At 42.8% G+C, this 17,433-nt stretch overlaps 1 protein-coding gene across 4 annotated transcripts in view; it reads left to right on the top strand.

The window, feature by feature from the left end:
* The first annotated feature begins 7,465 nt into the window (after window positions 1–7,465).
* ANKRD33B (ankyrin repeat domain 33B) overlaps window positions 7,466–17,433 on the top strand; it is a 42,388-nt gene continuing 32,420 nt past the window's right edge. For 3 of the 4 annotated variants that reach the window (XM_081014868.1, XM_081014867.1, XM_081014865.1), the window contains exon 1: window positions 7,467–9,674. In XM_081014868.1, the coding sequence (XP_080870994.1) occupies window positions 9,174–9,674 (501 nt within the window). In that variant the 5' untranslated portion in view covers window positions 7,467–9,173. Of the gene's footprint in view, window positions 9,675–17,433 lie in introns of all 4 variants that reach the window. The other variant, XM_081014866.1, reaches the window with a different exon arrangement.

The following is a 17,433-nucleotide window of genomic DNA, read 5'->3' as shown; positions in this document are numbered from 1 at the left end:
GGAGGTTCCCTCACTGTGAGAAGTGAAGCTACAGAGACCTAGGCAGAGGGCCTTCTCGGTAGTGGCACCTGCCCTGTGGAATGCCCTCCCATCAGATGTCAAGGAAATAAACAACTATCTGACTTTTAGAAGACATCTGAAGGTAGCCCTGTTTAGGGAAGTTTTTAATGTTTGATGTCACTTTTTTATTATTAATATTCTGTTAGGAGCTGCCCAGAGTGGCTGGGGAAACCCAGCCAGATGGGTGATGTATAAATAATAATTAATAATAATAATAATAATAATTGTAGAGTTGGAAGAACAACAACAACCAAAACCAATCTATATGAAAGGGTCACATTATTAACACTGCCCGGCACCTTACATTTTATATTACATTGGAAAGAGTGGGGCTTTCTCAGTTGCCACCTGCAATTCTGGTTCCTCTTCTCACTGCTCCACTTTGAAATATGGTTCATAGCCTTAAAGCCTTTTTTCTGTATTATTTCCTGCCTGTTTTGCATTTTCTGGATATTTTATACTATTTTTAGATGGTAGAGGGAGGATATGTTTATTGGGTAAGAGGGACTAGGCCTCGCAATTATGAGTGTAGTGGTCTGAAGGAGATGGCAGTAAAAGGTTAGGCTCTTCCAGGGGAGCAAAGGTTAAGAATGTAAGAGAATTTCCCTTTCCAATTCTTCTCCCAACCTATGGTGACTTCCCTCCTAGCCTACTGTTGAATGCCTGGTCACTAAATGGACCTTGGCCAACCAGGGCTTGATCTTGAATTAGAATGCTGATCTGTGTGATGGAGTTCACTTTGTGTGCCTGCTCACTTGTTAAGATCTTTGGAGGGGGCGGGGCACTGTTCTGTATCCTACCATTAGGCTGGTGGGTATGTGAGACTAGACTTTCTCCATGGTGACTTTGGAATTGCACATTTGATTTATTCATTCTCCTCTTCATGGCAGATGTTAAGCCTTTTATGATACCTCGGGTTACATACCCTTCAGGTTACAGACTCCGCTAACCGAGAATTAGTACCTCAGGTTAAGAACTTTGCTTCAGGATGAGAACAGAAATTGCGCCGCGGTGGTGTAGCAGCAGCAGGAGGCCCCATTAGCTAAAGTGGTGCTTTAGGTTAAGAACAGTTTCAGGTTAAGAACGGACCTCCGGAACGAATTAAGTAAGTAACCAGAGGTACCACTGTAACTGAGCCTGTTGCTGCTGACCTCTTGGTGTTGTGCATTTTCAGTCTTTTAAAAAACTGTGCTGGTAGCAGTATATTAAAATGCAACATACATTCATTTGCAATGATTTGTATTTTACTATGCAATCTGCGTTTTAATTTTTGTTAGGCGCTTCAGGGACCTTTGCCTAAAAAGTATAGAAATAAACTATGACATGACATAATATGTAAAAATGTGGGGGAAAGACAGTGACCATTCAGCTCTTTCACTCAGTTTCTCATTTTCCAAACATTTAACAGCTCTCATTTCCTATGAGACATAAATTATTTGAATTCTTGACTAGGCTCATTTATGGTTACATTTAGCACACCTGCTGATCATGGCAGTTGCTAATTATTATCACTATGTAATTTTTGTTGCTAAGTGGCTCATAGGTTTTTCCAAGACTTTCTCTACCTTTGGCCTTTCTGCCCACCAGTCAGAGTTATCACTTCTTTTTTTAAAAAAAGGAAAAACTGCTCCTGCTCCTATGGTTTTAACTACAAGCCCCTATACAAAAATTCACCAAACAACTGAGTTTTTTCAGGTATCCTTCTACTTATCTCCATTCCATACCTTTTAAAGCTTTACTTACATGTGAACATTTTAAGGAACGAAGCATTATCTAATCCCTGCGGCTTACATCGAAAGAGCTCCTAGTAGTGTGGGAGGAAGAGGTTTACCATTTCCTGCTGATTCTCCCCACCACCCTTCAGTTACAGCCTGTGTCATGCTGTTCAGGAGGGTATACCAACCCAGGGAACAGATTTCAGCAGGCGTAAAGAGTTGAAGCAGGAAAGGGAGCAGCAAAAGCTCTTTGCATGAGCAGAATTCCTCTTGTTGTTCTTTGGATAGTAGTGTGTGCTGGGCTGTTGTTAAAGTATGTGAGCGAAAAAATGCCAGTCCTCCTACCAGTTAAAATAATGCTGTTGGACTAATCCAGAAAAGGGTTTTCTAAAATGCCCGGATGTTTTTTTTTTCTGAAATCAACTGGCAATGCTTCATCTGCTAAGGCTTAGCCTAACTATGTTCATTGTTCTTGGAGTATTTGATTAAAGATACACCTGCGACTACAACCCTGAGAGTAAGCCCCAATGACTTAAATGGGACTCACTTGTAAGTAGACACATATAGGATTATTCTGTGTGTCAATGAAGTTTCACCCAAATCCTCTTCATATATCTTTTATACTAGCAAGCTCTTACCTATAGTTGCTTGGGCACTCTAAGAAACCACAAAATCAGTGAAGTTTTGAAATAAGTGGTTAAAATCAATTCAGATTTGGAAGATTCACTTCGCCATCTTAATTCAAGATGAAAGCACAGAGGCTCTCTTAAAGCGGCAAAGCAACCTTTGAACCAGCTTCTCTCTTCCTTTAAAGGCGGAGGGAGCTTGGTGGAAATGGTGCTTAAAGGCAGTCTTTGTGCTGTGCTTCCATTGGAAGCATGGAGACTGACTTACAGTGGCAAAGCATCCTTTGAAGCAACTTCTTTCCTTGCCTCCACCCCAAGGGAACAGCACCTTGCTCTGCTTCTCCTTTAAGCAGGTAGAAAGTAGCATTGGCGCCACCCCATTACCTGCTGAAAGGAGAAGACAAATGACTTTAATCTCTGCTCATCAGCTGAAAAGCGGAGATTAGATCCTGCTGCCTGGCAGCATGATCCTGTTCCCTGCTGGGAGCACTGCCAACTCATGATTAAACCCTGTCTTCCTGCCCATCAGCTGACAGCAGTGACACCAGCTGGTGGGTGGGTAGGTGTGGGGCTTTTTTGGGGGGGGGTGGAATAGCCTGGAGGACCAAAGTGGAACCCCTGGTTGGTCAAGTTGGCCCGTGGGCCAAAGATTCCCCACCCCTGCAGTTAGAACTTATATGATCCCATTTTAAAATAGCCACATTAGTTACCTGTTTGTTTCTAGGACCTATTTGAGGTGCACACATTAGTGTCTAAAAGTCCTGAATGACAGGTTCCAAACATGTGAAAGACTGTCTCCATCTTGACCAATACTCTTGGGTGTTAAGATGTGCACAGGGGGTTCTATTGGTAGTTCTGAGACACCCTCAGAAGTGTGGGGCATGGCGGTCCAGAAGAGGGCTTTATCTGTGGAACTCCCTCTCCACAGAGGTGCTTCACTGTACAGCTTTCACTATATGCTGAGGACACACTTCTCTACCCTGGCCTTTGACATCCAAGGTATATTGTTTTGTGGGACCCCCATCTTTTGCTGAATGAACAGCATCTGAAAGTGATCACTATGTAATAATCCACAAACAGTGCAAATCTCTCTGTTGCAGTTTGTGTAAGAAGTGGGTGATTGTTGTGAACAGCTGCGCTGTGCCACAGTACAATACCCAAGGCCCAGAGCTCAAACAACACTCCCACAACAATATTTAATATCAATGCTGTTGTAACCTTACTGAACCCAAGGGAACATACTGTTTTATGTATACAATAAAAAAATTAGATTGTTACTCTGAAAGCACAGTTCACTTCTTTTAAGTAATGTTCAGTGCATGGTACAAAATATATGCTTTATAAATTATAAATAGCAAATATAAACAAAGGAAGAAAGAAGTAGGCATTTTGCAGGCACATTATACCTTTTAAGACTATTAGCAACAGCTAAAATAAACCGCTTGCAGTTCATGAAATTTCTGCTGGATCCTGCTTCTTGCCTGCCAATTATATTAATGTCAAAACATCCAAGCATTCTTATAAAATACAGTCTTTTAAATGTTTGATCATCAAAAAATGTTTGCAGAGCTTGTTATTAAATGGGATCTTTGATGATAGGAATATTATTTGTCTGTAAGAGATCATGTAGGCATGAGTAATATTGGGTTCATTTAACTATTACAGTATATTAGCGTCTTCCTTGACAGCATTTACAGAGTTCCAAGCACCCTCCCATTTAATTACCAGTCAAGGCCAGTTCTATTTAGGTGGAGAGAGAGAACCAGAAGAGCAGCTTTCAGACTAATAATAGCAGATCAGCATTTTGCCACAGTTATATTCATCTCTGCTTGCTCATTTCAGAAGCTCCAGAAACCATGGAACACTATTATGCTATACTTTCTATAGAAACAGGAGATGGAAAGTCCTGGTTAAAGTCTGACAAGCCATACTGAAGAGATGTTATTATCTTTGCTATTTCACAGAGGATGGAATGAATCCAGAACTAAGTGAATGGCAGAAGTAGTAACTTACATCTGTTCTGTGCACCCCAACATATTAGCTACCTTACAAGGGAAACAACTATTATATAATTTCCATGGTCCTCCCTTACTGCTCAGCCTAAAGCTTTTACTACTAGCATAAATAGATAGGTCTAGTTACAAATGTTGACTTTCAAAAGTACTGTTGTATTTGTGTTTTTTAATTCACCGGATGCACACCTTAATTAATAGTACAGAAGGGAGTGAGGCCATCTGGGCAATGGGTTGTGTCAGAGATGAAGTGGAATTTCATAATGCCAGTGGATACGGTAATTTAAGAGGTGTAGTAATTAGTTGCACACGGAGTTCCCTGAACAGGCAATTGATACATCTAAAGTCTAAGAGGGCAGAACTGAGGCTAAGGATCCCCTACTGGTGGAGCCATTGCACAAAGCACATTGCTCTTTGCATTCTTCCAAGTTTTATTGAAAATCAATACATATTGCGAATCCCATCCATTTTAATGAAATCTGTATGGGAGAAGTTCCTAGTGAATTGTGCCCATATCATTAAGGATAATGAAAAAAACTATCTAAGCTTCACTGAATGCAGGAGTAATTAGACTTCCAAATTTATTTAATGATGCTTGGCATCACACTGCAAGAAGAACATGTGCATCTTGGAACATGGAAATCCCTTCAGTGAAGGAACTGATGCTGCCTGAGGCTTTGCTGTTCCTTCATCATCTATACTTCAAACTTAGGAGTCCAGATAAAACACCATGAGAATCATAAAACATAACAAATATATTTCTTTAGAATGTAAACAGGCTTCCAAAATACTCACCTGCTAACTGCTTTTTTTTGGCACACCCTGACTATAATGCTAAAACAAATTTCCACTGATGGCAGATCTTAATATAAACTAGTTAATCTCAACACATAAACCTGAAGCATATGAATCACAATAAAGGCAGCACCTCTGAGCACATGCAGAGTGATTTTCATCTCTGAGTAATCACAGCCGCATGACACATATCTGGGATTAGTGAATGATTTTCAAGTTAAATGTTTTGAATTCTATGTCAAGATTCAGCTCAAGCACACCCCACACTACAAATTAAGCATATCTAAAAGACTACTTAGATCTAGCGGTGGCACCAGGGAGAAAACACTTTTCTTCTCCTGCCACAATCTGCCAACACCACTATCAAATGCTCATATCTAGATCAACCAATGTGTATGGTCCTAAAGAAAAATGGAAAGCACAACATGGGAAGTTCGCTTTTACCAGGTCTCACTCCATGTCACAAAAAGCAGGACGTAGGGTATGCTTTCAAAATAACTTTTGAGATTGCCTATATTGTTTCAAGAAACACTGTTACGATGAAAACAGTAATTAAAGCAAACAGGGTATCTGGATACAACATTTCACTGTCAAGTGAGGAGAAACTGGCAAGTGTTTACTGTTTAAGGCAACACACATTTGTGTTGCTTTTCTTTTAGATTATTTCCCCTCTTCCTTGGCTTTTCCTTACTGTATTTTTTGCTATACTGTATTTACCGTATTTTACCTTTTCTTCTTCACCAATTTATCCCTTGCTCCCCCTCCAATGAAGTTCCCTTGATAGCTTTGTTAGAGCACACATAAATGACAGATTCAAACTATTTTAAAATTGGTTTACTGTTACAGCTTCTTCCAAAGAACCATGGGAACTGTGGTTGAGTCCATCACTGGTACTCCTTTGATACAGAACAATCCTGTGGTGTTTACTTAGTTTCCGTTGTGTTTAATGGGGTTAGGGATAGCCAAGATGATGCTTTTCCATGTTTTGGAACTACAACTCCCATCATCCCTGACCAATGACCATGTTGGCAGGGGCTGATGGGAGCTGTAATCCAATAGCAGTATAGAGCACACCACGTTGCTTACACCTTGTTTCCAGGCAAGGCAAGCTTGAGGATAATAAGTATAAACTGACCATGTCACAAAAGTCCTAATCTCACCAATAAATGATGGGTCATATTTGTCAGTAGCTCTGGCAAGTTGCTTGCAGGGAAGGAATTGTTACTTGCCCTGAACAAGTTGTGCAAATAATTATTTGCAAGGATGATCTAAACTTACCCTGGAAATCCATTTATGTATATGTCTTCCTTACAGCGTTTTAATATGGTCATGAAAATACTAAAATTCTTGAATTTTAAATACCTGCTTACTTTCCCTTCACTCACAAGCAGCAGCAGCAGGGAAAACAAGAAGGATTGAATCTATGTCAATTTGCAGGAAAACTTGCAAGAAAAAAAAGGTCCACTGGCAACAGACAAGCATCCAATAGAGAGTTCTAAATATAGATCACTCAAAGACAAGATGAATGGAACAGATCACAGGCATTTAAAACTATAATCCTATTAAATAGCTATGCTTGAAACTGCTACCTTGCAACCCTACAAAGGTCTTTACTCTGACGTATTTATTACACTGCTCCCTTTGAGAAAGCCCCCCCCCCCCTACTTCTGTGATTGTTGTTGTTCTTGGTATTACTTTTAAAAATGCCACAGAACCACTGCCTCCTTGGCGTCAACTCAATTGACTATTATCTCTGTATTGACTAGCTCGTGCGACTATTTCAAGGGATTTACTACATTCAAACGTGGAATAGGCGATTCCAAGAAAGCAGGTTCCGTGTGATTACTTTTCAAACGCATCTTTCACTCTTAAAATATACCACTAAAACGTGTATAAAATGTACTTGTGTCTCTTCATACAATGGATTTGTAATTTTTCCCGCAGCGATGTTAACTCACAGCTCCGCCCCGCAAAAGTTATGGGTTCCCGAATAGTTGTATTCAGCAACTGTAACAACTCCATTTATGTTTTAATTTACTATTCCCCACCCCGATTTTTCACACTCGCCGCCCAGAAAGTATGGGGACATCTGACGACGAGCCTGAGGAAACTTGGAGGTGGGGTCGTGTAAAACATTAGCGAAGCCATACATGTCTGCAAAACTACTGAACTAAGAAAAGGAGAAGAAGCCCGGCAGGAGATAAAGTTGAAGGTACTCAGGGAATTCAAATTACTCACCTGTCAATAGCAATTTTCTTCGCTGGTGCATAAAACCCCAACATGGACAGCTGCATGTAAATCGCTTTGCAAATGTGTCCCTGATGTCAACATGCTAAGCTGGAGCCTCAATCTTCTGGTGATCGGATTAAGAGTCACTGCCAGGAGTTTTCTAAACGTGTCGGTCGCTCTGTCTCTTCCCGCAGTCTTCCCCGGACCATATTTGGAACAAGATCTATCGCCGGAAATATTGCTTATTGTTGTGGTTTTTCTCCAGCACCGCCCCCCTCCCTCGTTTTCGCGACAAGGGCTTACGAAAGAGTGGCTGGCCTTCTGAAAAGCAGCCGGCGGCGCGGAGAAATTTTGCTTTAGCTCATCCGACCGTTACAATAAAATTTCAGGAAATCGGATGGTCCCCGAGGGGAGGCTCTCAGTTCAGCTGCCCCCAGTTTTGCCGCGTGTGCGAACAAACTTCGGTTTCGCTTTCTGGCGGGGAAAAAGCACCCTCCTGGTTGCAAAAGTCACCCTTTTGGTAAAAGCGAGGAGCTTTGGAAACCTTTTCGGAGTATTGTGCTCGGTTGAAACAGGATAGCGTGAGAAGTGCTGCTTTTGGTTTTTTGCTGGAGATCAGCGAGCGCCTTGCCCAGAAAAGCAAGAGGAAAAGAAAGTTTGTTGCATTCTCGTTCGCCTCGGCGTTTTGCAGCCCCTCTTGGAAAGGAACGAGCCTGGGTTTTCCCGCTTTGCAATAGCGTCAGGAGCGACCGCTCGTGTTTCCCCAAAACTTTCCACCGCCGTGTCACCCACGCGCATCAGGAAGCTGCGGCGGGAAAGGAGGTGGGGTGAGACGCTGCTCAGTCCCCCTTGGCAAGAAATGCCTTGTCATCCCAACGGCTAGGATAGCCTGGAGTCGCCAATGCCTGGTTTTTCTTTTTAACCTGACAAAAATGCGGGAAGAAAGCCCCAACTCTTTGCGCTTGGCTCAATAGAAGTCGAGGTAGGGCAAAAGGATGAGTGCAGTAGTCTTTTTTTGCATCTGAAGTGTGAGCAGGGTCTCTTGAGATAACGGCATAGATTATGGGGCGGGGGAGCGTGATCCTCAGTGGATCCCTTCTTGATCTTGTCGCTCTGGTGCGAGTTAAGTAGATTTGGGACCGAGAGACCTACTTTCTCGTGTGCACCTGAAAAGGGGTTGTGTTGCATGTCAGGGCATCGCAGGCCCCTTTCTTTTCAAAAAATACTAGCACTGGGTTTTGTGTTTTAGTAAAAAAAAAAAGTGGGGTCCGGAGAGTGTCCTGTACAGAGGGAGCTCCACGGAGTGTGAGGATGTTGTCCTTGGGGCCAAGGTTTTTTCTCTAGAGAGCTCAGCATTTGTGGCTTGTTTTCAGTATGCTCTTGCTCTCACTGTGAAAAGATACCTATCCATATTCTGCAAAGAATAATAAAAAGATTTGGATACTAGAGAGCTCAGCTTTGCCCCACGGTGCGCACACACGCATCCCCATTATTTTGGAAAAGGCAGGTGGCATTTCCCTCTCAAGACAGGGGTGCCTGTTGCAGCTCTTTATGTCGCAGGTCCCCAGCCCCTCTTCTTCCCTCCCTGGTCATCCCGCCGGGCCTTGCACGTCTGAACACGGATGCATGCGTGCAGGAGACCTGGCGGCGCCTCAGGGGCGACCTTTTGCTCCCGAAGGTAAAAGCTCCCGAGAGAAATAAAGTCCAAACACCTCCCTCCGTGAAGGGAGGCGACGATGGTGCTCCTGTCTGGAGACGGCAAAGCGGCCGGGGAGGGCCGGAGTCCCGCCGCGGCAAAGCACCTGCCCGTACCGCCCTCGGAGCCTGCCGGGCCGGGAGCCGCGGCGCCTGAGGGGAGCGTTGTCGTCGGCTCCAGCCCAGCTGCCGGGGCGGAGAGGTCGCGAAGGGGCAGCGAAGGCGATGGCGGCGGCGGCGGCGCTGAGGGAGGAAGCGACGAGGACGACGCTGGCGGCGACTACGAGGAGTACGAAGACTTCTCGGACCTCCCGGACACGCGCAGCATCGCTTCCGACGACTCCTTCTACCCGCCGCGGGCGGACGGCGACAGCGACGACGGCGACGACTGGTCTCTGGGAGAGTCGGACTCGTCGACGGGAAGCCCCGAGGCGCTCTCCCTCTTCCGAGCTTGCTGCACCAACAACGCCGTGGCCTTGAGAGCGATCATCCGGCAGGGGCCCGAGGAGAAGGAGGCCAAGGAGACCGACCGCAACAAGAGGGTGAGCACCGGGGTGCAGGGGTTGGGGGAAGCGCCTCACGCGACGCGCGCCAGGAGCGCGAGGAAAAAGGCGGGAAAGTAGGCCTTAAAGTGCTTCCTCAGCTCTCGCGTCAGTTCACCTCAGGCAGCCCACTTGTCCCTGTGTCCTCTGCTTCTTCTTCTTCTATTATTATTATTATTATTATTATTTCTTCTATTATCATTATTATTATTATTATTATTACTCCTCCTCCATTTCTGAGCTTAGGCCACACCAATGCTCCAGGCCTTGTGTATGCCCGCAGCCTGTTTGTCAGGGGGGGAAGGAACCATCGCCGTCGCCTGCTGCCCTTACTCGCATTCACTCCGGTGTAAATCAAGCCCTGCTTCTGGGCAGGCCCAGACAGGGGGAGGGGGCATATGGGCCACTTGACCCGGGCCTGCTATTCCAAAAGGGGCCTCGGTCAGCATATTCACAATTATTTATATACTTACTTATTTATAAGACTTCAGTTATCCCCAGGGTAAAAAAAAAGGGGGGGGCACATTACAGTGGTATCTCAGGTTACATACGCTTCAGGTTACACACTCCGCTAACCCAGAAATAGTGCTTCAGGTTAAGAACTTTGCTTCAGGATGAGAACAGAAATTGTGCTCCAGCAGCGGGGCGGCAGCAGGAGGCCCCATTAGCTAAAGTGGTGCTTCAGGTTAAGAACAGTTTCAGGTTAAGAACGGATCTCCGGAACGAATTAAGTACTGTATCTACCTGGCCGGGGCCTCTGCCTGGCTCTGCAAGGCCCTGCTTCTGGGCCCCTATCTTGTAGCCAACCCATGGTTCAAAATCAAACTGTAGTTTAGGCAGGCCTGCCTTTGGCCTTTTATATTGTGCCCCAGTCACAGAGGTGCAGATCACAAGTAAAAGCCGCAACTGGCAAGGCCTAGCCTTCCTTTGTCCTCTTAGTGTAGCGCCTGGCATGAGACATACAAACATTTACAAATATATTTTTTAAGCTCATTTTAAAATGCAGGCCTTGATCAGATGCCTCATTAGCAGCCTGAGTCCCAAGTCCCAAGGCTCTCTCCCAAGGACAGCCCATTTCTTTCAGCTGCCTCGTCTCCTCGGTGGCTATTTCCTTTCCCTCCCTCAACATAGCTTACTCAAGTGTGAGCAAGGTCAATATTTTGCTGTAAACCGCTCTGATGTTTTTTCTCCCCTTAAAAAATACAAAGCAGTATGGAAAGGAAGTGAAGAATAACATTTTTTTTCACCGTCCTGTTTCTCTTTTCTCCCAGTTTACTCATTCTCTGCACCCGTTTTTCAACCTTTAGTTTCTCTGTCCCTTATATTCTCTGAACACTAGGACCTCTTCCCAATCCTTAGCTCCTCTATGAGGCTGTAATCCCAGACAAATGGACAGCTTTCCCTTACTTGCAAAGCTACTGTAGACTATTTATTTCCCCGAGCAAGTTCTGTCTATGCCATTCCACCAGCTCAGCCAGTCCCTTTCAGAAGTTTTACCACCACACGGGCAATACAGTATAGATGGGGTAAGTAGAAAACACCACGAGGTGATCTTTTTAAAAATCTTAAACAGTTTCACGGATTCAGTATACATTGCTTTACTTTTTACATGTTATGATTATCATGAAAAGGCTTTTGCGGACAGCTTCCACTGAGGCTGTAATAATGTCTAGTATCAGTCCCTGATTTGTACATCCTCACCCCAAAGGCCATCAATAAAGGGTGTTACGCCTACATCATATTTTGCCAAATTTTGTCAAATAACTTGCACTTTTTTCTTGTAACTTTATTTACCCACTTCCCTGCCTTTGATGTTTGACATTCTGTATGGACAGCTCCTGGTGCTGGGGCTTGAAATGCAGTGGGATACCAGGATCTGCAGGATCTGATTTCTTTCCGCAGGACCTGTAAGACAGAGTTGTTCCGCCTGGCCTTTGGCTTGGAATCAACTTGATCCCCTCCCCCCTTTCCTTTTTCCTTTCTCTTTTCTCTTTCTGTGATGGAACTCCTATTTGGGGACTTCCCTGGCTTTTTTTCTGGCCCACGTAGGACCAGTCTGGATAGTTGGCCTTGGTGAAGACTTGACATTTTCATCCCCCAAAAAGTTTTTGATTTGAGTTCCTACTGAAATGAGGCTGCATTTTTAATGTTTTAATGTCGTATTTGAATCTTGTTTTTAAGTTGTATTTCAATCAATTATTTTTATACCTGGTGTCAGGCACCCTGAGCCCGGTCTTGGCTGGGGAGCCACTTTTAGACAGACGTATCATCATCTCAGTTCTTTTCAGGTGGAAAATAGTTGGGCCTAATCTCCCACTTCCTTTTTACCCTACTATGACACGTCCCACTTCCTTCAAAACTATCTCACTTTTTTCTCCAGCTTTGAAACAACTTTCAAAAACATCCCATATCCTATTTTCTTTTGCTTTGAAAATATCCCTCTTTCTTCAGAAACGTTGTTCTTCTCTTTCTTTTTCCCACTTTGGGCACTGCATGTGTTTCTATGCAGATACTATTTTCCATTGCTGGTGATGCTGTTCGGATGATGAAGTAGCAAGTAAACAGAAGTAAAAGGGATAATTTCCAGTAATCTCCACATGTTAAACATAATATGTAGACTGGCCCTTACAATCTAGGAGATGCTTTAATAATTGAAACAACTGATATTTATCACATAAATGGATTCCCTGTTTTGATAAAGTTTGGCCTGAATACACCTGCTGTTTTACACTAACAGCTAGAAGAAGTGCAGTTTGACTTGCTAGTGGTGATCATGCTTCTAAGATAATGTATGAAATGAACACCTTGATTCTCTAGCCTTTTGTGGTCAATCTTATGTGCCATCAGTAATGAAATGTTTCTCAAATATTTTCCACATAAAATTGATAAGGTACCATTATCCTCTAATCTGTAGTGGCTTTAGTACACAAAAAAATTATTAGGCAAACTGAGCCACAGTAGATTAAGATACCATCCTTCACACCTAGTTGAACAGGTAAAGGTGTATGTATGTGTGCACGTGCAACAGAGATTTCACACCTTTTAGACTAGTCTTTAATCCTCTACCCCGGATGGTGAGTATACTATAGAGGGATGTGTTCATGGATATATAATACATGTTATAGTATCTCTGTCTATTCGTTTCCTATACACTCATCAAGGATTATGTTGACAAAGGGAGAGAATGCAACTACAAAAGTCCCCAGCCACCCCCAGTCCTTATAATCATTTATTACAAGACTTTCCACACCACCATTACTGCCAAGGAAATTTTTGTTCTACTGTATTGATATCTGTACCACATGTCCTCAGATACTCACTCCATCTCCACTCGCAGCCTATGCATTAAAATAACTTTAGGTGTTGTGCTCTGTTCATGCAGAAGTCCTATCAGAGACTCCTGACAGCACTTTCTATGTGTTCCTATAATATGTATTCTTGTAGTAGCAGCCAGTGGAGCGGCACTGCTCTCCCGCCTTCCCAATCCCACATATCTATGCCTCATATCAAGAGGGGGAGAGGCAAGGCAGTGGTTTGATGGGGTCCGGGGCCAGGAGCAGATCTAATCCAATATTCCTGTGCTGCACTTGCGCCAAGCTCCTGCTACCTTGCTCCTCTGTCTCTTGGTAGGTGATAGCAACACACATCATTGGAAAAATAGGACTGCAGGCTTTGTTACAGTTATGAGTACAAACTTTAATATATGAACTATTGCAGGACTTCTCAAACTTTTTGTCCCCAGAGCCCAGCTGAGATAGCTAAAAATTACTGAGGCCCACCAGTCACAAAAGGATGGTGCAGGGACAGTCAGTCCCAAGATGAGGCAGTTTGACATACTCAGCTTGCATTTAAAGACATAATTTTCTACTGATATCTAATTCGTCTTTAGAAATTGCTAAATTCTTTGCTACAGCATTTTCCTAGTGTCAAGGAGTACCATAGCTCAGGCTTCCACAACTTAAACACAGACATTTGCTGTGGAGGTATTGTAACTCAGCCTTCCCATTCCTGGCAGAATTTACTGATCTAGAAGCTCTAAGGAGAAAATATTTTCTTTTATATTTTTCCCTTCCTGCACTCATATGTCCCCCAACCATTTTTACCCATCTCCAATAATATATTCTCCCATTCTCCTTTCACACTCAGGTTGTACTTTATTCCATTCTCCCCACAACCAGCCAGTTTCTTTCAGCCTTCCTCCCTGATGCTTTAAATTCACATCTTCCTTCTATAACAGCTTTTCTTTCTTATCCTCCTTTTCCATTCTCTCTTTGATAAATATGATTATATTAACCTTTTATCTCATTTTTTCACCTCCTCTGGCCCTTTCCTCTCAGAAGAAGGAGACCCTGAACAAATCTGTTTCTTGGCCACCTTTACTCTGGTCAAGGAGTCACTAGTGCTGGCACTGGTCCAGCCAAAAGACTGGCAAGACTAGGGAGTGGGGAAGGCAGGCAAGGAGGCCATGGGCAGGCTTTGATAAAGAGGCCCACCTCAAAGTCACCCAAGGCCCTTTTGAGAGACACAGAACTATGACATATGTATATCATGAACATGGACGTATTATTGTTTTGTTTCAAATGCTGTAAACTACTCTGTTTTGGAAAAGGCAGTATAAAAATCTTGAACATATACAAGTACCTAAATATTATGGGTACAGTCCAGCCAGAGATTTCTGTGCCATTGATCTTATTGGGAGAATCAACTGTGTGCTTAACTGTCTTATCATTGAAATTAGTTGTACCCAAAATTGCTTACACTAGAATGGGATGTGTCATATATGTGCATTCATGCATTTTGTGGGTACAGATGCTAGTTCATGCATAGAGGTAAGCATATACTTACGTGTATATTCTATTGCTAATCTAAAATAACAATGTCAGAAGGCTATTAAGATGACTGGGTAAATTTAATAATTCATAAATAATTTAAATTAAAAAACTCTAATATTGCATCAACATTTTTAATACAAGAGAAAATTAGTGCTGAAATATAGTTTTGCTTTTATACTCAGTACTTGTTTATAGTTTTTCCCTGATACTGGGGTCATTCATTTGAGCCTTTAATTTTTCCCATAGTAAAGGTAAAGGTACCCCTGCCTGTACGGGCCAGTCTTGACAGACTCTAGGGTTGTGCGCTCATCTCACTCTAGAGGCCGGGAGCCAGCGCTGTCCGCAGACACTTCCGGGTCATGTGGCCAGCGTGACAAGCTGCATCTGGCGAGCCAGCGCAGCACACGGAACGCCGTTTACCTTCCCGCTGGTAAGCGGTCCCTATTTATCTACTTGCACCCGGAGGTGCTTTCGAACTGCTAGGTTGGCAGGTGCTGGGACTGAACAACGGGAGCGCACCCCGCCGCGGGGATTCGAACCGCTGACCATGCTATCGGCAAGTCCTAGGCGCTGAGGTTTTACCCACAGCGCCACCCGCGTCCCATTTTTCCCATAGTAAATGGGAATAATTCACTTTTTGAAGGGTGATGCTGTATGTTCTGTATTAAAACACAGAGAGTTGCTGCTAGGCTTTTTTTTTTTAACATGAATGCTGAATTGTGAAGTTGCTTCAGCAGCCGGGTGCTAAACATAAGCCTATGAAGCAATACACTAGAGAGGAGCACAGAAATATCAGAATCTCATAGGTATACATTATTTTGCTCACTAACCAAGCAAACAAGAACCTATTGCAACCCATTATAAGCACACATCAAACAACAAACTTGTCATAGAAATGAGAGTTCATTCCAGCTATTGAACAAAACTATTGATGAAACAGGGTAGGATTTTCAAAAGGAATTAAATCTTTTGGAGAGCTTCAAAAATAAAGACCCTGGAATAAACAGAGAAAAGCTGTGTTGCATGCAACACTGATCTCTTTTTTTTGTATGTTCCATCTGTACTGTTTAAGGTACTCCACATTGAATTATATAATCAAGACTATGTCTCATCTGCAAGTCTATACTTGGGGAAATTGTCCTCGGCTACTAAAACATGATCTAAAATAAGTAGGATTTAATTGCTGGTAAATTGATTATAGCACTCATACTAAAAAATATATTCTGAATAGAGTGTAAATAGAGACTGTATTCTTAAGGATTTAGTTAAATTGACCAACATGCCCATTTTGGGATTTATTTTTTTTAAATTCATGTGGGCAAAGTCCAATAATATTGAAGAAGTATTCAGTATTGTAGTAGACCAAGGATTGAAGTGCCTCGTAAAAATACACCCTAGAGGGCTAATTCACACAGTGATGTGCATTACATAGCCTACTGTTATACTTACCCTACTTCTCTGAGCAGTGAGAGAGGTTTCTTGGGTGTGGCAGTTATGTAGGCTTGGTTTCCTTTGTATAGTAGTCATTTGAGTCTTTTGGCCTTTAATGATATTTGAATTTATTTGCAAAAATATAAATTGAACACAGTTGGAGACAAATAGCTGAAACATTACAGCACCAAAATCTGTTGCCCTATATCAGATCTCCAGAGAGTCAGCCGATACCCCAAAATGTTTATGTAGCTGACAAAAACCCAAGGCAGTACTCCCTCCCTTTCTCTGTCACTCTACAATTCAAAAATAGCAAATTAAGTAGGTAGGGAAAATATGCCTTTCTATCCCACTTAGAAATTTTTGGGAAGCAACCAGCTAGCAATCTCCCTAGCAAAATATGTACCTGAAAACATGTCACCAAATACTGGGAATTTCTAGCATCTTCAAAGCATCTTATCTAGACCTTAGATTTTACAACCCCATCATCTAGTATGCCCAATACTAGTGGTGATTAAACTCCCCTTGGCTTGATTTCTCTCATTGGGTTCAGCAAAGCAAACTATTACTCCCAAAATGGAAATTAGCGTGTTCTTCCCTGAGCCCAATTCTGAAACTCAGATCCCATCATGCTTCTGTGAGGCAATCAGTGAGAGCCTCACTTTATTAAACCCTAGGTATCCTGAGAAATCCTGCCCTGCCACATCTTAACTTCCCACTAGCCCAATTATGGTGAAGAAGCCATTCTGTGGAGTCTCCCTCCTTTCCTTGGACCTTGAACTCTGCAGAAAGTGTGTATCAGGTAATTTCCAGGGAACTCCATTGTCCATGTTACAGAAACACCCTTTAAATCTATGTTTACTGGTATACCTAGCACCTGACTGCTGTTGCAGTTAACATAGGCACCAGATAAGATGATAGGTCCACAGTGATACCTCCTTGCTGTTGCTGAGAAGAGAAGTAATGCTGGAACAGAGTTCAGGGGCTCACAGGGGATTGGGGGATTAATGGGGTATTAAAGTCCCTACCAAGCTCTGTTGGTCCAAATTTTGGAATTGGGCTTGTGAAAAAAACAAGCTATTCTCCAGTTTGGGGGATAATACCTTAATTTGCCAGGCCAAGTTCTGAACTGCATGAAGATTTATATGCAAAGGTTTAGATGATTAAACAAACAACTTTGCTTAGAAAAAGAATGCATTTACACAAGGATATTCATCTTCCAATAAGTGCAAATTTAAATGAATGAAATCTGAAATAGCTCTCAGAGATCAAATACCACAGACAGAATTTTCCCATTACCCCAAGGACCTTTCAAATGGTGGCAGGACACACTGTACAGTGGTAATCATCAAGTGTTGATAATTCATTTATAAAACATCAATATGTGTTTCCCCCCCAGTCTAAAATTTTACATAATCAATATTTTATACCATCCCAGGAGTAGAGATATGTCATAAAGTACCCAAATGTGGACAGGAACTAGACTAGTTTTTTCC

Source organism: Podarcis pityusensis (genome assembly GCF_964106645.2).
Source record: "Podarcis pityusensis genome assembly, chromosome: 7".
NCBI lineage: Eukaryota > Metazoa > Chordata > Lepidosauria > Squamata > Lacertidae > Podarcis > Podarcis pityusensis.
This window is presented reverse-complemented; position numbering and strand designations above follow the sequence as displayed.